The 27,969-nt window shown below is 40.4% G+C and overlaps 2 protein-coding genes across 4 annotated transcripts; one reads left to right on the top strand and one right to left on the bottom strand.

Annotated features, from left to right (window-relative positions):
• Positions 1-1,382: 1,382 nt before the first annotated feature.
• Positions 1,383-17,652, top strand: LOC119494319 (transmembrane protein 198-like). 3 transcript variants are annotated; one of them, XM_037780120.1, is made up of 5 exons: positions 1,383-1,998; positions 13,796-14,037; positions 14,812-15,387; positions 16,289-16,437; positions 16,625-17,652. In XM_037780120.1, the coding sequence occupies exons 2-5, from the start codon at positions 13,884-13,886 to the stop codon at positions 16,772-16,774; spliced, it is 1,029 nt and encodes a 342-aa protein (XP_037636048.1). In that variant the 5' UTR covers positions 1,383-1,998; positions 13,796-13,883; the 3' UTR covers positions 16,775-17,652. The 3 variants fall into 3 exon arrangements, with proteins under 3 accessions (XP_037636048.1, XP_037636065.1, XP_037636057.1); XM_037780137.1 differs by having other exon boundaries at positions 16,289-16,366; positions 16,625-16,824; XM_037780129.1 differs by having other exon boundaries at positions 16,289-16,378; positions 16,625-16,824.
• Positions 17,462-27,870, bottom strand: mmp19 (matrix metallopeptidase 19). Its single transcript, XM_037780107.1, has 10 exons — positions 27,782-27,870; positions 23,245-23,485; positions 23,012-23,097; positions 22,727-22,857; positions 21,602-21,814; positions 21,261-21,506; positions 20,942-21,067; positions 19,071-19,235; positions 18,844-18,971; positions 17,462-18,735 (listed from the first exon to the last, which is right to left on the bottom strand). The coding sequence occupies exons 2-10, from the start codon at positions 23,335-23,337 to the stop codon at positions 18,505-18,507; spliced, it is 1,419 nt and encodes a 472-aa protein (XP_037636035.1). The 5' UTR covers positions 23,338-23,485; positions 27,782-27,870; the 3' UTR covers positions 17,462-18,504.
• Positions 27,871-27,969: the final 99 nt, after the last annotated feature.

The following is a 27,969-nucleotide window of genomic DNA, read 5'->3' as shown; positions in this document are numbered from 1 at the left end:
TGCATAAAGTAGACGAGCCCTCAACTTTATGCAAATGAGGAGCGGGCGTCGTGACGCTCCGTTTCTCGAATCGCGAAGCCACGCTGCCAGAATGCATTGCGCGGCTGCTTACATAGACAATGAATGGGGAGCGTGGAAAGCACGGAGCCTGTGGACACGTACCCTCATGGTACGTGTCCACAGGGGCGTTTTTTATCACGAGGGGACGCGGCGCTTCCCAACATTGGACGCTTGGTGTGCTGTCCCTAGAAACAAGGCACTCGGCTCCTGATTGGACGAACGCTTTCCCGCCGTTGGCTGCTGCTCTCAGCTTTCAAACCGGAACCAGTATGGAGGCTCGTTTGGAAACTTTCTTCTCTTATTTCACGTCAATAGTTCACTGAAATGTGTTTCTGAAAACATTTCATGCGAGAAATAACCCATGTAGTTGCTGAATCTGTCTTTATTTTGGCTCGACAACGTTTAGTTTAAAAGATTATCGGGAGTTTCGAGAGGCGGCGAGTCGCGTCGGACGCCCGCGATTTGCATAAAGTAGCCAGGACCTCAACTTTATACAAATAAGGAGCGGGCGTCGTGACCCCTAGTCTCTAGAATCGCGACGCCACGCTACCGGAATGCATTGCGCGGCTGCTTGCATAGACAATGAATGGGGAGCGTGGAAAGCACGGAGCCTGTGGACACGTACCCTCACTGTTTTGAGCAATGCTCGTTCATGTCTATGTAGAGCGAGCACAAGCGCGAGCAACAGGCCGCTGACTTTCGTTGACTTAACAGCCACAGGTGTCGCTGTTAAAGGGACTGTTTGTAACTTTTTAAGTGTATAAATGTACCGGGTCGGGACACATGCGCGCTCGCATATGCGCGTTCGTGTGTGGCCGCTGCCTCACCTCCTCTGCCTGCTCGCCTTCACTCAGACAGCGCGCGCGTTCTCGCTCAGCTCGCTCCACCTCTAGACGTGAATGTGCGCTCCCTCCACACTGCAGAAGAGTTAATTTAGCTCTGAGAATATCTAGTGAATGTACAGTGTATTTAGAGCAAGCAAGCGCAAGCCCGACGCTGACTTTCGTTGATTTCATGGCCACAGGTGTCGCTGTTAACAAGCATTTCTGAAAGTTACAAATAGTCCCTTTAACAAGCATTTCTGAAAGTTACAAATAGTCCCTTTAACAAGCATTTCTGAAAGTTACAAATAGTCCCTTTAACAAGCATTTCTGATTCTTACAAACAGTCCCTTTAATTGAATGACTTTACTACAGGAGCTCAGGTATAGCTAGCTAGCTCATTGTAGCTAGGGCCTCATCTGTTGCTAGGTTGCTATGCCCCCCTCGCGCTCGCCCCTCCTCTCCCTCCGGGTTCCAACGGCCCAACTGACGACTAGACGGAGCAGAGAGACAGAGAGAGAGAGAGAGAGAGAGAGGAGGGGGATTGCCTCGGAGGGAAACTTTTCCTCCATTGTGTTTTTTTAAGTGCCGTTTACTTCAGCGGAGAGAGAAAGAAGAGAGGGGAGGTGTGTGTGTGTGTGAGGGAGGATCGTTCAGATTTTCCAGAGAGAGAGAGAGAGAGAGAGAGAGAAGGAGAGAGAGGGAGAGAGGGAGGAGGACTTGGAGTAGTTTGGAGTCACAGTAGAAGAGGAACTTCAACGGTTAATTTATCCAAAGTTGTGTGACTGACTGAGACTGAGGCAGAATGGAAACTAGCTAACTAACCTTCACTATCTGTGGTCACTTCTCGCTGCTTTACACACATTTACATGAGGTAGAGGCAGAGGTAGTAGGAACTAAACGATGCCGTTGTTGTTTGTCGGTTTAATGCGGGCTGTGAGTTTTTAAAAGAGCCTAGAGGAGGAGAAGTTGGGAGAGAACCGGTTTTCCCTGGTACCCTACCGACGCTTTGTGTTTCTGAGTGTTACTGAGTGTTGGTGGTGGTGGAGGGGTGTTTTTCCTGTTTGACAGAGCCGATTGTCAAAGGAGAAGTTACAACACACACACAGGCTCATCGGTAAGTTTCTTTAAATCACTTTCATTTAAAAATAATGTGTTGCAGATGTCTAGCTACATCACTCTCCTTTTAAAGTCTGTCTGTTATTCTCTGTGGACATTTTAATTCAGTTAACTGTTGCTGTATCCTTGGCAACAATAACCACTGTACTTCAATACCGATGATAATTGATTATAGTTTTGAGCCCAGTCCATCTCAGATCCCTGACTGATGATCAGAGCCAAAATCTACAGCTGGAAATGTTTGTAATAACACGTAGCATGAAGCTTGTTGGCTGCTTCCATGACTGCTCCCCCATTTTTCTTTTTTTTAAAGCATTTTACACTTGAGGCACATAAATTCATCCTTCAGTCTTTCAGGGACAAAGACACAATGATCCAGGATATAATGAAGGCTTTAGTTGTGTTTGCACTGAACCAAACATTTACACCATAAAATCCTCCAGTACTGACTAACAACTCTTAAGTTAGTTATGTGAAAGTGGTGCTATAGAGGAAGATGGTTAAGTGGCCTGCATCCCTTCAAAATATTAATACTGATTTGATTCATTTAAATTCAGTTATATGTTATGTATAACATAACACAGACACCAAAAAATCCTCCAGCAGGCTACTGACTAACAACTCTTAAGTTAGTTATGTGAAAGTGGTGCTAGAGGAAGATGGTAAAGTGGCCTGCAGCTCTTAAATATATAAATACTGATTTGATTAATTTAAATTCAGTTATATGTTATGTATAACATAACACAGACACCAAAAAATCCTCCAGTACTGACTAACAACTCTAGGTTTTAAGTTAGTTATGTGAAAGTGGTGCAAGAGGAAGATGATAAGTGGCCTTCAGCTCTTAAAAATATATTTAAAAAAAAATACTGATTTGATTAAATTAAAATCAGTTATATGTTATCTATAACATAACATGGACACCAACAAATTCTCCAGTACTGACTAACAACTCTAGGTTTTAAGTTAGTTATGTGAAAGTGGTGCTAGAGGAAGATAAGTGGCTTGCAGCTCTTAAAAATATAAAAAATCAATACTGATTTGATTCATTTAAATTCAGTTATATGTTATGTATAACATAGCACAGATCGTTTGACTCATCTGAAGACTTAGAGAAGCAGAACTTCTTTATTCTTTATATTCACCCATAGTGTCTGCATATGGAAACATAAGGCAAACATTTCTGTCCCTTTATGGCCCACATAGCGTGCAAGAAGCCCTGTGGTTCTGCTGTGTGATCCAGGCCTGGGAGTGCCTCTTGGGTTTTTTGGGCCTGTGATGACCGCCTACAGGTCCTATCTTTACTGGGGAGTGCAGTCTGTAGTTACACCCCCTCAGTGCACCCCCCCATCTACTTGACCTACTCTTGTCAGCATGCACCAGATGGTTTTGCCCCGTTTGAAAAGGCCGAGAGGAAGCCCTTCCCTGCTTTTGGGGGAAAGAGAGAAGGCAGGAAAAGGAGACATGAAGAGCAGGGCTTGATGAAAGTTACACTGCACATGCTGTTTTGCACGGTGCCTTTTAATTAGAGCGGACTCAAGGGTCTCATTTTGGTCTCGTCTTTGCTGTCACAATATGCTAACACTGCATGCTGACTTATCTTCAACTATTAAAAACACAAAAACGTTATTGAAAAAGCCTTCAGGAGAGAGTGTGCACAGTACTAGAGCAGCTGACCCACACAGCTATAGGCAGGAATTCCCATTTTATGAGGACAAGCTTTAATTTGAAGTTTGGGTAATTACTGTGTTTGGATCGGCTTTCTTCTTTAAACAGAAGCAGTCTTTTTTTCCACCCTAAGACAACATGGCCGTAGACTAAGGTTTATTCTTCTAATTAAGGTATTGGCTGGTTGGCCATCTCTGTATCATCCGTTCCAAACTTGGTAATCCGTTGGTTAACTCTATGTTTTGTAGTATAAAGCAAAAAATGAAATGAACAATTCTTACTTTTTAGTTTACATAATTAAACAAATGTCTTTGGATAAAGCTACATGAGAGCCCGAAGTAGAAATTTGGGAAATTTGTAGTTTTACTTTCAGCAGTTGTGCCAGCTGAAAAAGACAGACTTCATTGTTTTCTATGCTTAGTGGTACTTTAAAACACAATTATTATTACTATTATTTAGGTGAGTTTACCTCAGAAGTCTTAAGAGTTGTTGGGTTAGCACTCTAGCTCTGTTAGCATATTGTCCATGTGCACTGCACATGGACAAATCTATAAACACTGAGGAGTGACTCTAAGCTTGTCATGATGAATAATAAGTGTTACGAAAGAGCTGTGCTGTATAATCTGTGCAAGACTCATTGCTGTGGTTAATCTAGGATAATAACTCTAATAATCTTCTAGGATAGTGGATCATTTCCTGTTTTATGTCTTTGTTGTTTTTAATGTAGTAAAAGGTAGCTCATTCAATACATCTTTAAATTATCCAACCATAGACGTAATTGCTTTTATCATCAAATGCAGTTTAACCTGTCTTCCTGTATTACTTTGTAAATGACAAGCCCAACTAAAAGAAGCTTAACATGGCTTTAGTTTGTAGTTAGACTCAGCGATGGAAGGATTTGGAGACTCCTGGGAGCAAGAAAAGCCCCATTGTCACATGGAAACCACACAAAAACTGATACCATATCATTTTTGAAACGTCCATCCATATGCTACTTATAGCACTTAAAACATTGGTTATAGTTATGACATGAGAGGGGTGTTGAGTTGGCTTGCAAAATGAAGGACGCACTGGATATTTTAGGCTCGTGAGATCGCTGTAGGAGGTACAATTATTGTCGAGTGGAATTTGACAAAGAGGGTTAAATGGCTGCTCTAAATCATAGAGCTGCAGACATATATAGACACCGCATGGAGGTCTGAACTGCTACTGTGTTCTGACCATGGATGTATAATAAGACCTGGATACGACGCTGCTGCTCAGCCTTGATTCCAATTTTTTCCAGTGGTATTGCGATGAAAAATCCCCGTGGCCCAAAAAAGCGTTTTCCGCAAAGACCAGCATTGTAAAATGGAGACGACAGTAAAACTGTTGACAGGAAAACTCAAATTGCAAACAAGGTCGATTATGACTCTTTCTATTATGAATTTAGATCCATGCAGTTTCATATTTGTAAAACTTGCCTTGAGCAGAGAAAAGCGATTTAAACAACGTCACATCACAATGTAAAGTCTATGGGCCCAGCGGAAGCTCGCGGGCGGGGCCAGCGGGAGAAACACTACTGCACATATTCAGCGGGCCGCATACCACGGAAGTAAACGCGGAAGCTAGAAAACTTTTTTGCCGCCATTCTGGGATCTGGTATCCAGTTCTGATTATACATCCATGGTTCTGACTGACTCCCCTTTCTGCCGTTACAGCAAACCTATCTACAAAGTATCAGAACTCAATCAGTGGCCCGATGTAGTGGCCATTTGTCTGAAAAATCCAAATCAAATTTAAATCAAAGGGCCACTGATGCACCATGGGTATGTGGATTACAAAGGCAAAAGAGTCCATTATCCATGCAAAATGTATGTATTTATTTAACCAAAAAGCAAGCAAACGAACACAAAGAAAACATGGATGTCGTTGCCTCTTTTGTTCTGGTAAAAAAAAACATAAGCCCACCCAGGTGCATGCTGGTCCTATACCTGCCTACCTATCTTTATTGTCGCATGTGCTCACAGTTTTACCCAATTCATAAACAAAAGAAACCAAAATACTAATTACGCAAAAAACTAAATATACCAAACAAGAAAATAATTACACTAAACGAATAACTAGCAAAAGAGAACACTATCAAAAAGCAAATCTAGATAAATATCTAGAATAATCAATCAAACAATACTTCTTGTTATTAGTAAAACAACTACTAAAAACTAACAATAAATAAATAGCTCCTACACCCAATTGATTTTACTTCAGCAGTCTGCCTAAGCAACTCTGTTTCTTGAACATCACCTCTCTTTAATAAGAGCTAAACAAAGTTTCAATATACGCTATAATAATATCATCATACCCCACTGACATGTCCCCAGCTCAACTTCATACAGAACACATCTCGAACTGGTCGGACGTTGTCTTGCTCAAGGACTCTACGCCAACCTAGCGTTCATCAGAAGCATACATTATCTCATACACACAAAGTGCCACACTGTCATGCTCTCGCTAACATATGGATATCAGACTCCACCGCACCGCCTACTAAATGCTGCTCTCCACCACAAACCCTAATAGAGCGTTGTGGAGCTGCCCCTCCTTGCTGCACACACTGTACGCTCCTTCCACTGCTGCTGGATCACAACTTCAACTTACTGCAGCGTTTACTCGGTGTATGGATATTAGTCCTAACTATGTTAATGACCATGTGTATTTCTGATGTAAAGGCTACACGCACATGCACCAACGACATGTGACTTTCTTCAAAAGGCTCCTCATTGTGTTTCTGATCTTTTTGCATGCCTCTCTATAAGTAGCTTTCAAGTTGAAAGGCCTCTATTGTTTGGACTAAAGTCAGGCTTGAGAGTAAGAGATTATGAGGGGAAAAGAAGTTAGATACTACTAATGATAAGCAGCCACAAGTGACCGTTATTGGGGTCATCCGTGGCCAGAGGGCAAATTATTTGGCAGTGAGAATTATATAGGAGAAATAGGAGACTTCAGTTTAAATCCTACAGCTGCCAGTGAGATTGTGACTGACATGTTGTCACTTGAAAATCTGCCAATTTTGTCTATAAAGCTATTAAGTGCAATCAGATATTGCAAAATGATGTGAATTTTTATAACTCTGCGTAGTGATCAAGATGTTGCAACTCTAACTGTGTTGTGTGTAAAAAATAAGTCGGTTGGCCTGAATCGAGACAGCTTTAAGAGGCAAATAGTTTGAATACAATTTTACAATTTTGGAAACTCTTTGGTCATGAATATGTGGAATGTGAGGACTAAAGTGAACCATCTTTTCTTTTCTTTTTTTGGTTCAAGAAAGATCCAAGTGCACATTTTTGTGTCACATCTTGTCAGAGAGTTGCATTAAAGTAGTTACATCCCAGATCTGCGCGGGGGGAAATAAGCCTTTTTGACACTATTCCTGATCACACTCCTTAAAAAAATGGCACCTCAGTGATATGATAAGAACTGCAAAGCTGTTAATACAGTTGTGAATGCACCCACAATGCAATGAGGGTGCACTGGGATACAGTTGACAGTCAAGACACATGCAATGGTTGTTAGAGACGCATGTCCGTATGAGTATTGTGCATGCAAATGTATCCCATGGGTGACGTATATTCAACTTTGTAGTGTGCGCATAGCACAATAGAGCTTTTAAAACACAGCTGAATTGCCTATGGCACTCACTCTAAGGTTTTGATGCGAGGGCTCAAGTTAAGGTACCAAATATCCATCGCAATGCCCTAGTTTTATAGCTATATTTATTTATTTGGGTGTATGTGTGTGTGAGTTTTTTTATTTTTCAGCTGTAAGGAAGTGTGAGTGGGGAAGGATAAATCTGGATTAAAAATCAAAAGATCTGAACAGGAGCGTTACAGCAGAGGCGTGTGGCACTGGCGGGTATTTATTTGTCGATATAAAGTCTGTATAGATTTGTACATTTGCATCATATTGGTTTGAATATGGCTGCATGGAGCTCAGACTGAGAGTGTATCATTATGAATTTACAAAACTTTTGAACATTCAAATTCTGGGAAAAAACGTGTAAACTGACTGTCATGTGGTGCTTTGTTCATTATGTAAGTCGTTACAGCACACCAAGCACGAACTCTGTGCTGAAATAGTTCCAGTCACGTAAGCAGAGACACAATGGCACGTGTTATGTAGATTAGCCTGCGAACCAGACAGATTACAAGCTTGATTTCATCATATTGCGAGGTTGCCTTTTCTGCTGTTTCCTAAGAACGAGCAAATTGCCCAGGTCCTGCTGTTTGTGTTGACAGTGCTAACATTCGTAGCAGTGCTAGGCAGCTGCATCGTGTTTCCCAGTCCCAGATTCTCATTTGAGGCAGTGTTGTTGTTGAGGTGAAGTGATGTTTCAGTGTTGGGGATCCAACGTTTTGTTCCTGTCTGCTCCGTGTCACAAACACAAGGGTCAGTTCCTGCTGAAAGCTGATGTTCCACTTCCTCATCTGGTCCTGAGCTTCCTGCTACGGAGAGACAGGAAGCTCTATAGCGGCCCATAGGATGACTTGCTCAATATGATTTCAGAGTGAAAGCTGATGTTATTGTGACGATGAGCGTAAAAGTATCCATGTTTATCCCCCGTTTTATGCTTAGCACAATATGGCAAACGTTTTAATAACCCCGCACCGTGACAGTTAGCTTTATTCCCATGGTTCCTGTCGTCTAGACCCGATCAGTCTCTCAGCTGGTTGGGGTGTTCAGCTGAAGGTGCCATGATTTATGGCTGCAACTGCACCGGTACATCTCATATCCTTGGTGTCTTCCAAGTGAAGTTGTCAGACAGCCAGGCCATAACACTGCAGGTCTTCAGCTTCTCAGCTGGCCTTGGCCGTCAAGTTGGAGGAGCACTCGCAGAATCCTTGGCTGTGATCACACCCACCCACCCCTTCATTAAACACACCCAGATTAGCTATGTGGGGAACTTGTAGTCAGCCCTGCCTGTTTCTCAGCAGCTGAGCACTGAGGTCTGCTCTACTCAGCTCCCCCTGCAGTGTTTGTTCAGGAGGAGTATACTCCTGGGCAAGTATTTGTTTGAGGGGCAACATAATATTCCTATAGCTCATCTGCAGCTGATGCTTATTGTGTGTTTATGCACAGTTCCCACCTACTGCCTCTTAAGTAAACGTAAGTGATACCTTTTTTTGTCTTTTTTTGCCATTGGAGTCCAAGGAAAGGGGTTTGGCACTTTTCAAACCTATACTGGTCAAGCTCCACCAACTATGGGATGGATTTCCATAAGATTTCATACAGACATTTATGGTCCCCAGAGGATGAATCCTACTGACTTTGGTCATTGGTTGACTTTTTAGTTTTTGAGTGAAATATTTTGACAACTCTTTGATGGACTGTCATGAAATTTACTACAGATATTTAAGGTCCCACAAGGACAAATTCTAATAACTTTGTTGATCCTCTGACTTTTCATCTAGCACTAATTTTGTCCAATCCTTTGCTTTTTGACCAAAAACCTGAAAAACAGACATTACCAGCTGCCTCAACTGTACTTTGTGTTCAGTGCTAATTAGAAAATTTTAGTATGCTAATGGTGTCTTCAAATGGGGTCGTGTTTACCGTGTTCACGAGAAGAGTCCATACAAACGCCCCTCTCTTGTGGTATTCACGACCTTGTAACTGTGAAACTTTCTGAAAGCTCAGACCTTACAAGTTGTGATGTGTTTGTTGACGTTATCTTCGGAATTTTGTAATAGGTCTGAGGAAAATGTTGATATTCCTAACGGCCTCATCTTCTTCCTCTGTCATTTTGCATTTGCATTTCCTGCATTGTTTTACCCCCTTGTTAGCTTGCTAAATTGTTAGTGTACGGCTGTAGACTCTTATTCTTGTTGACTTGTATTGAATTAGTTGCCAGGCGACTTTAGCTTATAGAAAATTCAACTGGGAGGAAGCATTGGGAGGTTTTTGGGGGCCTCCAGAGAGCTCAGTCATTAAGATAGATAGTTGTGTTTCTAGTTAGGACTCCCTCCCTCCATCACTCACCAGCCCTCTGAAGGCAAATACTTGGCACCCATCTTACAGCAAACACTCGGGATCTACCAGTCTCCTTGGTGCTCTCAGCCATCTTTATGCAGTCTCCCTTTTTGGTCCGCATGGTTTCCTCTGAGTGCCACTAGAGGTCACAGCATGGGCCTCAGAGTCTTTGTTTTGCCCCATAATGGCTCTATTCTCCCACAGCAGCAAGGACTTCCAAGCCTGCTAGACATAGGACACCATTGTGACTCACGGAGGGGTAACATGAGGCAGACCACAGAGACATGGCTGTGCGTTTAGAGTTAAGTAAATTACTGTTAAAGTGGTGTTGAAATATTAAACTAGTTCACACATAGTGCTGGCGTTACTGTTAAACCCCAAAGAGTTGTTTTACCAGTTGCAATATAAGATTTAACTGTAGCCAAATATTCTATGTGGTAGAAGGGAGGAGACTGGACTTATTATTTTCTATTAGCACTGATGACTTATTATCATGGTTTTACTTAATTCAATAAGCCAACCAGAAAACATTCATTCTAAGTCCTGGCTCACTAGAAGCAACAGAGGAAGTTGTGGGAAGATCTTGTTAGTGTCCAATTACAGAGAAGATGACCCTGATGAAGGCCACAAGCTGAAACACGTTAAAGTTGTTCTATATACTACAAGACAGGTGTTGCTGGAGTCTTGACCTCTTCACACTTTTTCCCTTCTCCATGCATCTTGGAAGTAGATGACGTTGTGCCAGAAACAACCATTCTGCTTCTTTAGTGTCCAATTACAGCAATTACTGTAAAAAAAATAAGCTACTGTGTAATGTGATGTGTTACTATTTTATTTAGTACCTACAAAATGTAGGTACAACGCTGTATTCAGATTTGACATGCTGTATGTAAGGACAAGAGACATCACATTACTTTTTTTGTCTTACATTGATAGATAAAACTACAGAATAATTAGATAAGCTTGAAAGAGACCCTTTTTTTCACTGAAGTGGTGTAGATTAAGTTAATTATCTTTGTATACCCAGTAACATACGCTGTGTCTGCTTTCTATTACAAAATATTTCGTAATCGCAATATCAACTTGCGTAATAAACACATCGCGAAAGACTATGATATTGCACTCTGGGAGTTTTTTTAGTTAGTTGAAAGAGAGTATCAATGAAAAAAGTGCACTTTAAAATGCAACTATCATTCTTATTTTGTGTCTTTTGTGTTCAGTTCAATGTTCAATATAACAATGTTTGAAATAATTTCCTTTAATTCTTTTAACTCAACAGGCAATTTGTTGTATTTTAGTAGAATACTGAAAACAACAGGAAGGCAGAACTAAGGACACTTAGACACATCTGCTTATTTATCGCAAGTAATATTGTTATCGCGATATTCAACAACGTTATCGTATATCGCATATTTTTCTTATATCGTGCAGCCCTACTACAAAAGTACATGAGGTAGTTTGTTAGAGGAATGTGTAGCAGAAGATGACCTTAGACACTCATTTTTATTTCACATTTCTCACAAGAAAAAAAAGCAAACAGTAAAAGGTCGCAGAGCAGGTGAACAGGGGAAGCAGTCGCAAAAAGCTTTACAAATGAAACTCCCTGTAGGAAGCTGGCTGGTGCAGGTGTTTCATATCCAAAACAACCAGGTGGCTTAATGCTGCATTCATGTCATATAGGACAAAGGCAGACTTCTACTGAAGTTTGTTGGTTCATTTTTAAAACAAATGTGTTTTTTATGTACACGTAAACATTTTAACAGTTCCACATTGCAACTCCTCTTCTTCTCATTAGACTGCATCAACACCAACTTGGAGAACCAGATCACAGTAATGTGACAAAAGCCGATTACATTGAGCTTCCTGTGTCTGTCAATCCATTTTCTAGCTATTTATGCTGGTCAGGGTCAAATGGGGCTGGAGTCCTTGTTTATTGAGCAAAGGGAAGCCAATCTATCACAAAACATCTGTTTAAATTTTAGAGTTTAATCTGAGTGTTTTACGACATAGAGGTAACCCTTAAAGATATTTAGAGAATATGAGAATTTCAAATGGAAAACCCCACAGCCAGCCGTCATATTGAAACCCTTGTTGCTTCACCGCTGAGTTTTATATTATCCTGCGATACGGTTTGGTTCTTCATTTTAAGTCAGCTGAGGCTGATGTGAAGATTATAGTCTTGATTGTACACAGAGATCTCTCCAGCAGTGCTCATTTTGTTTGAAAAGTTACATTTTATTTTGCGTTTGACTCATTCTATCCAGTTTACTTTTTGTCTTGCTATAGTCAAATAATTGTAAAACAGTTTTTCTCACATTCACTTTAGGCATTTTTTTCCAACCTATACTTTAACTGATATCAGGATAGATGGCACATAAGTTCATCTATGAGATTCACAAGTCACATTTTATAAGCAAAAACGTTTGTTACAGAGTATTGAAAATGATAAATCGGTAGTCATTATGGTTTGTGGTGCGTTTATTAGAATTGTATATATATTCACATTACTGCACCAACATCAAAAAATGTACATAAGTAATGTACATATTATCGCAATTTCAGCTTTTTACAAAAAATCCTCAAAATTGTAATATACTCTATAATGTAACCTACCAAAGTCTCCAGATTTTAACTGGCCACATACACATATTGGACATACTGTATTTCTCCTAAATTTTGTGTCTTGTCTTTCAGTGAAGAAATTAGATATTGCAGTTGTCACTGATGGAAAGCAAAAAGAGGGAAAGAGGGAGAGAGGGATAGGTACTGAAAAAATGTGAATGACTAAAGAAGAAAAGAAAACTTTCCAATGGGCTCTCACTTTTTCCATGTAAAGTAATACATAGACAGGAGGACATACACATCAAGGCCTGACTAATGAGGCATATTTCAGTGTAAAAGAGGAAATAGATTTAAGGTGTGGAAAGTTCCAGTTAAAGAAGAGACTAGGTCGTGGATAGACAGGGGACGGAAAGAGAAAGTACTGACAAGTAGCACAGAATAAAGGCAGGAGTGACTGTTCCCGACTGTTTGTCTCGAGTAGAAAACGTGAGTGAGCTGTAATCGGATCTCAGCTGTGGTGAGATCATACAGAAGGCCTGCCAGCAGCCTCAGAAAGAGCAGTCCACCCATAAGCCTTTAGCCCCACTGCAGCCCTCTACGGGCCTGCCAGCTTAAATATCATATATAATTTTCCAAGAGTACTAGTTGGTCCTAGAAATTACAGAGGTGAAATGAGAAAGAACTACTAAAAAGTGTTTTTAAGGATCCATTTTTGCATACAATTTGCATAAAAAAAGGTGGGCTTCATACCATAGTATATAAGCTTGTTGCTATCCTGTGAAAACTCTGTATCGCTGAATTCGGTGATGTTTGGTGATTAAAGTATTACGTATTCCTTTATGAATTGGAAAAATGTTCCTACTTCTTATGCCAAATAAACCACTTCACAGAGCTGTAAACAGGTTTGCTGTTCTTAGTCAACATTATGGAGATACCTGATTTTCACAGGACGTAACATCTGCTGCTCTGCAGTAATTTTGGACATAGATACTGTGTCAACTAGTTGTTATCATAATAAAGGTATCAATTAACTGTATGTGTGTGTATTTTTAATAAGCAAGGGTGCAAAGTAGGGTAAAATCATAAAAAAGCGAATTTAACATGAACCTAAAGTTGCTAAATTACTTACAGAAAACATTGCTCAACGGTTTTCTCCTTCCCATGTCATTCTAAAAGGATAGTTAAAACTAGATTATTTTAAATGTGTTAAAATCTGATAAAGTAAATCCAATTAGTCTTCTCAGATGACCGACCACTTACGACTGTCAGAGGTCATGACCCTAATGATTCAGGAGGGAACAGAGATCAACAGGGGTCTCGGCACATGGATTATAGTGAGTGAATGAGCTGCCTGTGTGTATGCCCGGGCGTACAGGATTGTCGAGTTGCATAGTCTATGGCAGCTGCACATACAGAGCAGCTAGGAAGAAGTCACAGTTGACCCGAAGTTGACACTTCACATTTACCCCCTGGAGTACTTCAGTTTTCTGTGTTGATCAGGATACCCCACACTTTCTTTATTTTTCCATAATTCATCCACATTTCCTCTCCTTTTACAGACACCAGACCTGTTCAGATGGACTTGAGATAACGCCACCAGAAGTTCCCACCCTTGTCCGGAACTCCAGCTTCCCACATTCACCCAGAATGGAAGACCCCACCGGGCTGAGCTCTGAAGGGGCCGGGGCAGGCACGGCCGAGGTCGACGCCTGTAGTTTGGAGATAGAGAGGAAGTATGACATCATCCCTGCCGTCATCTGCTCCATGTGTTGCCTGTTTGGCATCATCTACTGCTTCTTTGGTGAGGATCCCTGCCGGCTCAAAGACCTTGACATCAAGGAAGCTGAAACTGAATGTTATATCATGTATCAGCACATTTATGCTACACAGGAACAACAACACGTGTCACTCGCAAGGACCCGATCCGTACATCCTGCTCGATCGGTACTGCGAATGTGCACCTCTCAACAGAGATTAGAAAGAAGCGAGATGGCTCACTCATTAGCTACTTCCATAATCGGCTCTACAAAAATTATCGCTTCGTCCAGAACTAGTGAAATGTCAGAAATTTGGCAATATTTTACACTGGAAAATCTGTCAAGCGAGATAATAAAAGAAAGTTCTATGGCATTAATTCTCTATATGTATTTGTTCATGTGTTACAAAGGGTTTAACCAGAGCCAGGCCACACAACAATGATAGCAATCATATCATATCCATACAGGGTTAGTAGTATACAGCTGTTAAATAATAATAATAAAAATAACAATATGTATTTTTGTTTTTAACACACCGGTATTGGATTGGTACTCGGTATTGGCCAAAACGCAAGTTCAGTTAATTGGTATTCGGAAGGAAAAAAATGGTATTGGAACATCTCTAGACATAACACGCAATCAAAATTCCACTTGTAACTGTAAACTTGCTATAAATCAAGTTGGATAAAGTGTCCAGAGTGACTTTGTTGAGCTTGTACCTTGTGTATTATATATTCATATAAAAGAAATTGCTTACTCACTGATCCTTCCTAATCCTGATTCCTCATTGTAAATCTCTCCTGTCTCCCCTGTTCTAGGTTACCGCTGTTTCAAGGCCGTCATGTTCCTGTCTGGTCTGATGTTTGGCTCCGTCATCATTTTCTTGCTGTGTCACAAGGAGCACGTGCTGGACACCCAGCTGAGCGTGGAGGCCAGCGCGGGTATCGGCCTCGGTATCGGCCTGCTGTGCGGTCTGGTTACTATGCTGGTGCGAAGCGTCGGCCTCTTCATGACCGGCCTACTGCTGGGCCTCCTCCTTGCTCTTGCCGCCCTGCTGGTCACTCACCAGTTCTACACTCCAACGACAGTCTGGGTCCCACTAGGTGCACTTCTGGGAACGGGCATGCTGTTTGCTGTGCTGACACTGCAGTGGCAAAAGCTCTTCACCATGCTCTCCACAGCTGTGTTCGGGGCAGCTATCATGACAGTGTGTGCGGATTATTTTGTGGAGATGCTGGTTTTGGCCAACCATGTGTATGGATGCTTGCGCCTCACACCGGGGCCACCTCTGTGCTGGTACAGCTGGGTCATTCTGGGCATCTGGCCCGCCCTCAGCCTCATAGGAGTACTGGTCCAGTGGAAACTGACGGATGACAGCTTCTCACACACTGAGGGTAAGGAGGAAATATCATGTCCCTTTGAGTTGTGTTGTAAGGGCAAGTCAGGGCCCGTATCCATCCCACTTCTAAGAATTATTTGCATAAGAAAGGAGGAGAAAAGAAATGTGTCTTCACAGTTATCAAGCAACTTATTATTCTGCATTCACACCAAATCAGGAGTTGTAAAAGTCAAAATTTCATGGTCATAGTATAGTATGTCATAAGAAGTCATAGTTAAGTATGTCATAAATAATGTCATCGTATAGTATGTCGAAAAAAAGTCTTGGTATAGTATGTCATAAAAAGTCATAGTATATAGAATGTCATAAAAAAAAGTCATAGTATAGTATGTCGAAAAAAAAGTCATAGTATGTTGAAAAAAAAGTCATAGTATAGAATGTCATAAAAAAGTCCTACTATGGTATGTCATAAAAAGTCATAGTTTAGCATGTCGAAAAAAAAAGTCATAGTATAGAATGTCATAAAAAAGTCATAGTAAAGTAAGTTGAAAAAATAGTCATAGTATAGTATGTCATAAAAAAAGTCATACTATGGTATGACATAAGAAAGTCATAAAAAAGTCATAGGAAAGTATGCCATAAAAGGTGATACTATACTATGACTTTTGAATTACCTTTTTATGACATACTATATTACATCCCACTCTGATGAACGATATCTCAGGAACGCTTTAAGGGAATTTCTTCAAATTTGACACAAACCTCCACTTAGAAACAACAATGAACTGATTAGAATTTGGTGGTCAAAGGTCAAGGTCACTGTGACCTCACAAAACACGTTTGTGGTCATAACTCACTCATGAAGATGAAGAGATGAAGATGATGAATGATGAATTCTAGTTTAATGATATATTGATGTATTAAAAACTGCCTTTGAATTTCCCTTCTCCTTGCAGTCGTTATCAGTCGGAGACAGAAGAGAGTCCAGTTGATGCGGATTCGAGAGAAGGATGCCAAGAAGCGACAGCAGGCAGGTGGGCAGGAAGGCACGTACCGCCGTAAACCCACCCCAGTGAAACGTTACGCTGGGGATCTACTGGCACCGGTCAGTGTCACCCAACATGGCGTGTGCTGTAGATACTGTAGCTACTGTAGATACCGTAGATGCTGTGGATCATTGTGTTTTAGTGGCGTCAGTTGTACCACTAAGCCTAACTGATGCAATAAAATCCAATAAAAGCCACCATTTTTGTGTACCTCACTCATCTCTCCCCTGTGTTTTTTCTTCTCAGAGCTACCTGCAAAGTCTGCGGGACAGACAGATGGGCACAGGCACTTCCCTTAGCAGCCTGGGCACTGCCAACCACACCATGATCGACATGGACTACGACACCGGGTCCACTGCGCCCCTTACAGCTACAACCCCAGTTGTCAGGGTCTGAGCGAAACAGAGATAAGAAGGGTCTAAATAATGCTCTCTGGTTCTCCAACTGTGTCTTCCTAACGTAGACTAGAACCAACAAACTGCTCCCCTCAGCTAAGGGTTTATTGTGCCATTAAACTGATTTGGGAGCGAGGATGTGTGTCAGTCCTTGGTGTTCAGTGAAAGAGAATGCTGCTTTTTGGGGAGAAGTAAGAGGTGTCACCTGTTAGGTGAAAGCTATAATATAACCACTGCAACCACTGTGTTTCTCAGAGAAACACTTAAAAGACAGATACTAACAAAGTAAGGTCCTCCATTTCCTCTCATCATGTATTAAATACATAAACAGCAAGTACGAGCCTCAATAACGGATGTATTTCTGTTTTGGTAGTGAATATGACAAAGCAATTTGTTTGACATTACATGTACTGTACTTAAAAAGTTAGTCATCGCCATGAAGTGTTGTGTTATTTACCTGTCTTACCTTTTTAACTGTGTACTCATAGGATTTACATTGAAATGACTGTGTTTTTTATAGTTTGGTGAGAGAGTAAAATATGATATGCAGATGGATACATGGAGTATGACAAAGTGAAGCAAAAACTAAATGGTGCAAATAAAAAACAGTTTGTATTTCTTGTCAGAATACAGTAGGTGAAGAATTTAGACTTGTGTATGCTTGTGGAGTAAACTTTTTTTAATTTAATTTATAAAATGACATGGTAGGGTTGAAAAAAGGACAAAAAAACAAAGCATGTTTGTTGTTAATTTGTAGATTTTTAAATAATTATCCACTGTGTTTGAATTGTGCAGGGACAATGCACTTGTTACCTGAATCTGTACATACCTGTTGATAGAAATTTCAAAAGATAAATAAATGTGTTTGATACAAAACCAGTTTTTTCACTTATTGATTGAGTCAGATGAATGACACTGTTTGTCTCTTTGGGCTCTTAGCAACACTGGCAGTATTACTCACCAGGTTTTCATGGGCAATAAAGAGGTCATGGGGAGGATTTCCTACTCTAAAACTGGTTGGCGTTGCCATGGCGCCACCAAAGTTTTTTTGCTGACAACACAATGAAGGACAGACCAGCCTTTCATCATAATGAATGTTGAATATTTTCTATCCTTTTTGTGGGAATGTTGAGCCACTTTTCTGGTGACAGGGAACTACAATCAAAGAACCAATTTTACAGCAGACATTATGTCTTGTTTAATTGTAAAAAATGTTACATTTTCACAGGACACATGACTATGTCACATGATTCCTCACAGACCAGTGTGATTCATGAGATAATGGAAGTGTTTAGTAACATTTAAGAGCACTAAACATACTTTTTAAAAGTGTTGCATGATAGGTTAAACAAAATGTCTGAACAGAAAGTGCACACTCCCATCATCATATTACATCTTACTGAAAGTATTAACACATAATCCAACACATATGTTAGAGAGAAAAACAGAAGGCCTCCCTTGATTTCTCCCTGAGATCATACAAAAGCTTACATAATTCTTGCAGTCACAAAAACACACGTATTTGCTCAGGGAGTAAGCCTCACAAAAAATCACCCTAGCTTGGTTGAAATCAGATCCAGTGAAATAAAACATTTTTTTTTTTAACGTGATAAATGATGATTCACAATCAATCACTGCTGTTGAGGTTGCCTGGTTGTCAATGCCTCTGGAGTGGAACCAGCACCCCTGCTGTAGACCTCTTGATACATGCTGCCCCCTGATGGTTGACCCCTAGCATTGCATCCAGCGCTCCTTCTTGCTCAGTGGGTATCCTCTTTCGACACTGAACAGCTCATTCACACGCCAGTAGTCATCTCCTTTAAAGAAGAAGATCTTGCCGTTGGTCCAGGTGAGGGCTGCATCCGGACTGGACGGCACTCCGGTGAAGAGCATAGAGAGCGGTTTGGGGTAGACACTTAAGTCAGTGTACTTCAGCTCATCCCACTGCCAGTACTCTGAACCCTACACAGGCAGACGAAAGAGAAAGAGATAACAAACTGAGGATTTCTGCAAGAAGAATGATAAATGAGGATGCACTCGCATGTTTAAGTGCTGCTCATGTTTTGATACCTTGATAAAGACCAACTTCTTGTTCTTCTCCAGGTACAAAGCTGCATCAATATTATGAGGGATCCGTTTGACCAGTTTGGGGTAGCCCCAGTCCAGCGAGAACATGGTGTACCTCCACACTTTACTGTCTGTGACCAGAAACCGTATAAATATTCACACATTTAAATTCTGGACTCACAGAAGAAGAAGAAGAAGAAGACACAACAGAAGTACTGGACAAACTGTACCTTTAAAAAAGTATGTCTTGTTGGTTCTTGGAGAGTGCACAGCAGTATCCAGGTTGCCAGGGAGGGTGGTCCACAGCCTGTCGATCTTTATCGGTGTGTTGTGTCCCAGATCAGTGATCGTCCAGACGGAATCACCACTGAAAGCAAAGGTTTTCCTCCATGGACCTGATTAAACATACAGTGAGGCACTAAAGTCTTTGTGACACATTTTGTGATCCTCCTGTTGTACTCAAATGTATTTGTATGATGGTACAGAAGATTAACATAACCACCTCGTCCTCACACATACAGGAGGCACACAAAATAATGTAAACCTTGATTATTTATTTTTTAACTTAACTTTAAAATGTAGTTGAATTTAAAAAATCAATGCAAAAATGAGATTTTTCAAAGTGAACTAATCCCTAAACTGATGGACCTGTCGTCTCATGTTCTTTTGAAAACTTACATATCAAAATACAACATTTTCAGACCTTTATTGTGGCTCACAAATGCTGCTAATTTGAGTTTACATTATTTTGTCTATTCCCTGTAAAGCCACTGTGATGTGGTCTAAGGTAAAGTCAGGCTATAATGCACACAGGTGAAGCTTCTCCTGTAATTGACCCCATCGCTAAGCCCCGCCCACTCCCTTCATAGATAATTATCTAATATCTAGAAAAACGTAAAAAGCAATTTCAGAGAGAAGCAGACAGAAGGATCTACAATATGTGTTTGGAGGATATATCAGCATGTCAAACTGATTCAGCAGCGAAAACAGGCTAACAAGATGAAGATAGAAGGTAACTAAAGCCTAAAGATCACATTATGAAAGTAAATCACCACATCACCTGGCGATCGAGACAGCAGACAATGAAAGTAAGGAATACCAATGGGACAAAATTCCGTAAACAAACAGGAGGAAAGTTACAAATGTCATGTGGCCCATAAATCCACAGGAAGCAATCTGCAAATGCGCAAATATCATTCCACGTGTAGAAATAGATGCACAAATACGTATATATCACTTTACATGTAAACCTTAAAATGAGTATTTACAGAGCAAGTTATGCGTATTTGCAAATCGCCTTGTATTTTTGTGGATATGACTTTACACAACACAAATACAAAACTACATGTCTACTACAACTACATGTCGATAATGAAATATTTGGAAATCATGGTACACATTTGTGGAATGTCTTCTGTGGGTTACAACTAATAAAGTCCAATAACAACTTCCATAGGAACAACACTGTTCCTGTAAAACCAGGTAGGTCTTTATAAACTGTTACAATCACTAAAAAAGCAAAAGCAGCATGTGTATACAATCAGTAGCTAGCGAAGTAGTAGCTTACGTACCGTTTTAGAAACGTATTATCTTGTTCCAACCTGTCCGGTATACTACTATCATTATTACACGTGCCACAGGCACAAAGGTTAACCATGACTAGCTCGAAATACACAAAACCAGCCTGAAAATGAAGAAAATCTGAAACAAATTTGTGACAGTTTACGGAGCAGAGCCGTGTAATTGTCAGTTGTCCCCGGTCAGAGCTGGCTGATGGCCAGTCTGCGTTCGAGGGGCGAGACTTAGCGAAGGGTCAATTACTCTTTCAACAGCTAACAGTCGCTGCTGCCAATAAGCATAACGCTTGTTATATTTATAATAATTTATTATTATAATTTCAGTAGAATATTTCATTAGAATTTAAATAATTTTGTTTTACTTTTGTACAGCTCTTTTTAGGCGGACGTTTTACTAGCGTCTGGTAGACGCTTTCAGTCCAAAATGGCGGAAGCAAAGCTTTGCTGCTGGGTGCTGATGTTGCAATGGAACAAACATTTGACTTTCACTTCTTGGCAATATATGTTCTTTTTCTATAGCTTACCTAACATGATGGCATCCAGTGTGGCAGTGCAGGGGTTAGGGTTGTTCTCAGTATCAGGGCTGCTCGCTGTGGGAAACAGACTGCCTGGGCTTGTTGGACTGGCTAAAGTGCTGGTGGTGCGTTTGCCTATAAAACAGAGAAGTTTTAGGATGAATGCATGCTTTCCTTATTAAAAAACAGTGAATCTAGAGTCATACAATCACATGAAGTGTCAAGTCACAGGTACTGATTTATGGAAATTCACAAATACTGATACAATACAGTCAATACCAAACTGACAGCTCTGATCTAGTCCAGTGAGCCTTCTCGATGCACTCACCGTACAACATCTGGATGCCTCTGATATCATCTGAATGCAACCTGAAGTTGGCACGGTAACCAGCGTAGACAGGAGCCATCAGAGCGCTTCTGAACTGAGAGTGGCCCAGGCCGAGGGCGTGGCCGATTTCATGGGCAGCCACAATACGCAGATTAGTGCCATAATATGTTCCCTCGGTCCAGAACTCATCCTCATCAAAATGGACAATACCAGATTCTGGTGTCTCAGCATGGGCGAGTACATGACCTGCAGATGGTTCACATAAACACACTGAGTTAGTGTTTCAGGGGACAGTAGGCCCAATAGTAGCTATATTTATATATTCAGGAAAAAAAACTGACCAGGGCCATCAAATGGGTTGGCGCAGTAGCGATCGTTTGCATGGAAGGAGATCTTTATGTCTGGTCTGCCGTAGTCGACCTCTCTGAAGGTCAAAGGCGCCATGTCACTCCAGTACTTGAAGGCAGAGCGGACGGCCGTCTTGACCTCTGCCTTCTTCATGTCAGGTGTGTAGTTGTAGATGCGATAGGTCAGACTCCTCTTTCTCCAATGACCTGTAAGAGAAGAATCCTTTTTTTCTAAGTCACCACAACCAAACTGTCTACCTCACTAAAAGTTAACACTTTCTATATTGGTCTGTGAGATCACAAATGAAAAATAAGAATAATATGGACCTTTATCAATTTATTTTGTATAGTTCCTAGTTTAGTAGCTGTTGTTTTTTATCATCACATAGTAAAGATCACATATAATGATTCATAATACTTTGAGTTTACTTTAAATAAGGAACTTAATACTGCTACGTGAGTTGAGTTTAAACAAGTGCTTTTATTTCTTCACCAGTATTTCTACTCTAGTACTCTACTCTAACATTTCAGCAGTCTTTCTAAAATCAACAATCAAAGTTGGTGCCTTTAGAGATCCAACGATTTCTCCAAAGCTTTAAAGGTTTCTAAAAGTCTGAAAATTGAAATAACAGAAAGTCTAATCTTTTTTAAATATATATTTTAATACAATTACTTTTTATGACTTTTTTCGACATACTATACTATGATTTTATTTTTACATTTTAATGAAATACTATGACTTTTTATGATTTGTTTTCAACATACTATACTATGAATTCATTACTTTTTTTTCGACATACTATACTATGACTTATTAGGATTTCTTTTAGATACTATACTATGACTTTTTAGGATTAAAAAAAAAACAAAAAAAATGAATGGCATACTATCAGTCCTTGCCAGATTGTGACAACATGCCTCAGAGTTTTCAAAGTTAAAACTACAAACTCTTTTAATGTTGTTTACATTGTAGGACATGTGGACAGAGTAGTTAACACGGGCTGTTTAAGAATTTAACAGATCTATAACTATATCTTCAAAGCGTATGTAAAGCAAAAATAGATATAACATTGTTGACAGTTTTGTGAAAGTGAAAATCAAGATATTTCCTTAACTCACCCATCACTCTGTATCTGTGCTGTTTCTTGTTGAAGGGGTCCTCCATGCCACAGCGCGGCTGTCTCATCAGATTCAGAGTAGCTTCATCTAATTCTCCAGTAGGTGGCAGATCATTCACCCTCTGGAGAACCCTGGAGACAAGAGGTGATCAAACATCTGCAATCTGAGTGCTGCTCACATCCTCCTCCACTGTATCTGACCTTAATAGAGATCCAACATGTGCTATGACATTAACTTATTGTAAGCAACTGAGTTTCCCCTTGAAAGGACATCAGTCTATTTTACCTGAGAGCTTCAATGACTTCTTCCAGGTAATGAGGGTCCTGTGGATCAGCGGGGTCATTCAGGTAACCATACTGCCTCAAATAGGCCTGTGAATGCAGAGACAGACATTAAAGCTCATTTAAAAGAATCAAGTTATTTAGTCTATATAGTAGTAGCCTATATATACTCGCTGTGGAGATTAGTAAAATTGTGAATGCATGTTTGAAAAGTTATAAAGCAAACTATCATCTTACCTTTGCTTCATCTAATTCTGTCCATTGCACCACTGCACAAATAGCTCCACTGAGGTTGAGCAGCACCAGCAGCAGCAGCCATGTGTAGTCCATATTAAAGTTTTCAATAATCCTGGGCCGATGCACAGAGCCTGAGAAGTGCTCAACAGAGTCCCACAGCAGACTGTGTTTGTTCTCCGAGCGCTCTAGCAGTTTTTAAACCCAGCACATGAGTCAGACCTGTGGCTACGATGATCCATCCCTGAAGAATGAGAATTACAAGAGCAGCCAGATGACCTCAAGCCAAATTGTCTGCTGTTGAATAGTACAGCTGTTTGGAGGGGAAGCAGAGCTGCAGCAGTGGTCTACACAGTCGACCAGTTTAATAGTCAGGCTACCGTTTAACTTGATGAAAAGAGCTCAATCACCCTGAACCATATTCTTCCCTCAAGGTCAAAGCCTTCTTGTTGATTCCCTGGTGTTACTACACTGTATGTAGGTACAGGTATGTATTACAGTGTAATTATGGGCCTCCACTTCCACATTCCTGTTGTACACACCTATCCCATCTGAGAAAAATATTTATGTTTACTACTCTATTACTACACAAATTGATCCATGATTATAGGTTTGGTATGCTTTTACATGTTGTCAACAACAATGTTTCCTTTTATGTAAAACAAATGGGATTTAAAGGGTTTTAAGGCCCAAATCCAGGTTTCAAATGCAAATTGTCCCCCCATTGACGAGTGTTTTAATAGACCAGACAACAACTAAATCTAAGCTATTATCTTTTCTGACAATTTTGCATCACTGCTGCGTATAAACACAAGAGCAAATGTCAGTCATTTTAAATATCATTAGTTCATTAACAAAATAAATGATGTTTCATTATCAAAGCTGCCTTAATCAATACTGTATAGATTAACAATGTCTCACATCACTATGTGGAATAATAATAATAAGTCAGTAGCGTAGATTCGCTCTCAGGGGACCAACAGAGAATTATGACCCAACTTTTAGCCTCTTTTAGCTCATTGTTTTGGTTAGCAGCCCACAAATGTGCTGTATGGTTCAGCCCTCAACAAGCTAATAAAAGCTAGCTCCCAGCTAACCCTAGCACTCCTAACACTAGCTGCCCAACACCAAAGACCAGCTAGTGCAAAGTCGAGCATCTAGCAAGCGAAACACCCAGATATAGAGCTGACAGAGAGAGTATTTGGTGGCATCTAGTTGTGTGGTTGCAGATTGCAACCAACTGAGTACCCCTCCGCTCACTCCTCCCTTTCCAAGTCTGCGGTAACGTGAGCCGCCGAGTGCAAAACCTTGGTAACGTCGTTCGCCTCGCTCAGAGGCCATCCTTATCATAATAACACTACTTTAGTAGCAACGGAAGTAAGACGGCTGCTGGCGGTGATACAATTTTGCACTCTGCGGAAGCGTGTCAGAGAACTACGGTGGCATTCAGGTAACGTAAAAACGTGAAAGGCTCTCTCTAGAGTCAGTGTTTGGTTTGTCCGTTCTGGGATATTTTAGAAATATGACGGAGCAACATGGCGGACTCCGTGTAGAGGACCAGCTCCCTATGTAGATATGAAAGGCTCATTCTAACCTAACGAAAGAAAAAAAGTTTCAGGTGATTATACACTAATGAAAACATAGTTATAAATGTTATATTCCATTTCTGCTAATAGATCCCCCGAAATGTTACACAGTGTTCCTTTAAGTGGAATTCTTTAATTAAATTTATGTGGTCAGAAATTAGAGATTTTTTTTATTTTTTTATTTGGATGTTTGTGTATTATGTAACCTTTTGTTTTTAAATAACCAAGTCAGAGAGGAAATGAGCTAATACTTTCTGAGGAAATTTGTCACCAGGAATTTTTGTTACTATTTCTGTTTTGGCCGACTCAGCCAAATTTAATTTCCGCTTGTTGCAGTGTCGTATTTTTGATAAATTTAGATCAGTTTGCAACTGTGTAGAATTTATCGAAACTTTTAAACCCAAAGCAATGCAAAAGCCTACAGAATTTATAATTATCTAATTGTGGATGACTGAAGGTTGATATTGTCCTTTGAAATTCTCACACTGGGAAGACTTAAAACTTTATTGGGACATTTGTGCGGCATCTTTACAAAATTTGGGATAACACGACAGCAGACAGTTGTGTGTGGAACTAGTATAAATGTTACAGTATTAGCCGACCCAGCAGCTGGTCTCAAGATGTGAGTGCATGGTGGATGGTTGGCATCATACAGCCTCAGACTTAAACGTGAGGCAACACACTAACATTAATGTCTTTGTATGCCAACGGCAGAACTTAAATCAAAATTTTCCAGCAGGGAGGAGAAATTATTTTGTCATCTGTCTATAATATGGGAACCCGACTGCTAACGGGCTGTAGATAAATTCCTAGCTACAGTAGGTGTTGGGATTTATTTGCAAATTAGCATTAAGCTAAGAATTACTCATACAGACAATTAGGTTTGGCTTTTTCTTCTATATACCCTTGATAAGTTTCACAGTCTAAATGCTGCTCATTCCTCACTGTAACATAACTTACCACACAGAGAAATGTAACCAAAGCTTTAGTGCACTGGTTTGCATTTACCACCAATGTGACACAAGTCTCTATTTTTGCTGAACTAGAGAGGAACTAAGAGTCAGCTTCATCTGTTTCCTGTCTAATGTACCTGTCACTGTTGTGACACATTTTTTATTACCGGCAACATAAAGAAAGAAAATGAAAGAAGGAACAAGCAAGAAGTGTGAGTATAGTATAGGCTTTTTTTGGACAAGGCTGCTTTCGACACCTAAACATCTGTATCTGACACATCACACAGCAGCATAATACTGTCTCATCTTCTACTGAAGTGAGCTGATATTTGTCTCTCTCTTTTTGGGAGGAGGGGGGGGGGGGGGGGGGGGGGGCTGACTTTGCTTTCTGTCATTTCTCCTAAGGCTTTGTGAGTAGTGCATGGTTGGACTCCACTGCCAGCTGATTAGACTGTTGTCAGGCTATTAAATAGGCATTATCAGTCGCTATAAGCCCCATAGATGTGGGTCAATAGGGGCCTACTGCACCCACTTGTAGGTTTAATCATCTAGTCACATGGTAGATCACTGAAAGAAGGTATAAAAGAACACAACAGCGACGTCTGGTGACTGTAGTCATTATGACAGGAGCAGAAGCGGAAGTCAGGCGCATAGTATAGACCGCATGAAACACCATTAGAGGTGGAGGTCGGGGATGGTTGATAGGACACAAAAAACTATCCAAACGAAAGGATTTTCACCTGACTGAGACTGAAGTTTGCATCCTGTGTGAAACCAACAATGTGTAGATGTCTTTGCCTAAACCTAAAGAAGTTGTAGTTTTGTTGCCTAAAACTAAAGAAGTTGCAGTTTTGATGCCTAAACCTAAAGAAGTTGCAGTTTTGTTGCCTAAACCTAAAGAAGTTGTAGTTTTGTTGCCTAAAGCTAAAGAAGTTGTAGTTTTATTGCCTAAACCTAAAATAGTTGTAGTTCTGTTGCCTATGTTAATCGTCCTTGGGTTTCTTGAATGGCGCTATATAAATCCAAGTTATTATTATTTGTATTATTAATAAACCTAAAGAAGCCTTTTTGTTTGAGTTCAAAACGTGACGTTTCAGTTTTACAACATGTTACGCAGTAGGTGTAGTAGGCCCCTAATGACCCACATCTATGGTGCTTTTAGCGACTGATATCGCCTATTTATTGGCCTGATAACAGTCGAATCGGGTGCCACTGCACACATACTCATTACAGCGTCAAGAGCCTGAAACCAACAGAATACATCAATTCTCACAGTCGGGGTCGACTGCAGAACCATATAAACGTGTTTTCTTTATCTGTTCTACGCAATTCAGCTGACTCATTTAATTTATGACTCAGAGTCAGATCAGAGAAAACTTTTTAACAAACATGATTTCCAAAGAAGTCAGTAGCCCCAGGATACCAGTAAACAAATGAGTCCCACGACATTTATCATGCACGGAAACTCCCTGAATATTTCTGGTTTTATTATACAAAAAAAAAGTCTCTTGCGTCAAAGAAAAAACAATCTTTATCCTTTTAATCCTATTCAGGACAAAAGGCCAGACTCGTCATCGTGACAGCATCATGACTCCCAGTTCATTAAACAGACAAACAAATTATGGACTGTGACTTGAATACAGGATAACTAAGTAGGATAACTACTACTGTAGTTTTGGACTACTCAAATTACTTCAGATTAGACTACACATTTGATCCTTTTTTCTATTCTTTTATATCTCCAATCGTATGTCCTGACATGACACCTCATCTTTTATATTATTAACTTGCCCTCCCTTCCTTCCTCCTGCTCATCTTCCTGCCAGCTGCAGCATCTTTTTTCATACGGCTGTCTGAGTCACATATATCCTCTTTGCTCTGTTACCACATTCAGTCAAGTCAATTTTATTTGTATAGACGAATAACACAAATCACAGATTTACAATGTGTACAGGATACAACACCCTCTGTCCTTCATGATGCTCTGCTCATCACACACACCTGTCTGCTATCAGCCAATCATCTCTCCCAGTCTGCACACCTGCTTCTCATCAGTCTCATCAGCCTGCAGTAGATTTGCCCACCAGCCTGTCAACCACTCCTGGCTGATCATTGCTTCAGCTACTGTGGTAGTTAATGCATCAGGCTGCTCTCATGTTCCTTGTGATTGTTTCTTGTGTGATATCTCT

Source organism: Sebastes umbrosus, chromosome 1, assembly GCF_015220745.1.
Source record: "Sebastes umbrosus isolate fSebUmb1 chromosome 1, fSebUmb1.pri, whole genome shotgun sequence".
NCBI lineage: Eukaryota > Metazoa > Chordata > Actinopteri > Perciformes > Sebastidae > Sebastes > Sebastes umbrosus.
Note: the sequence above shows the minus strand (reverse complement) of the source record. Positions and strands in the feature narration are given on the sequence as shown.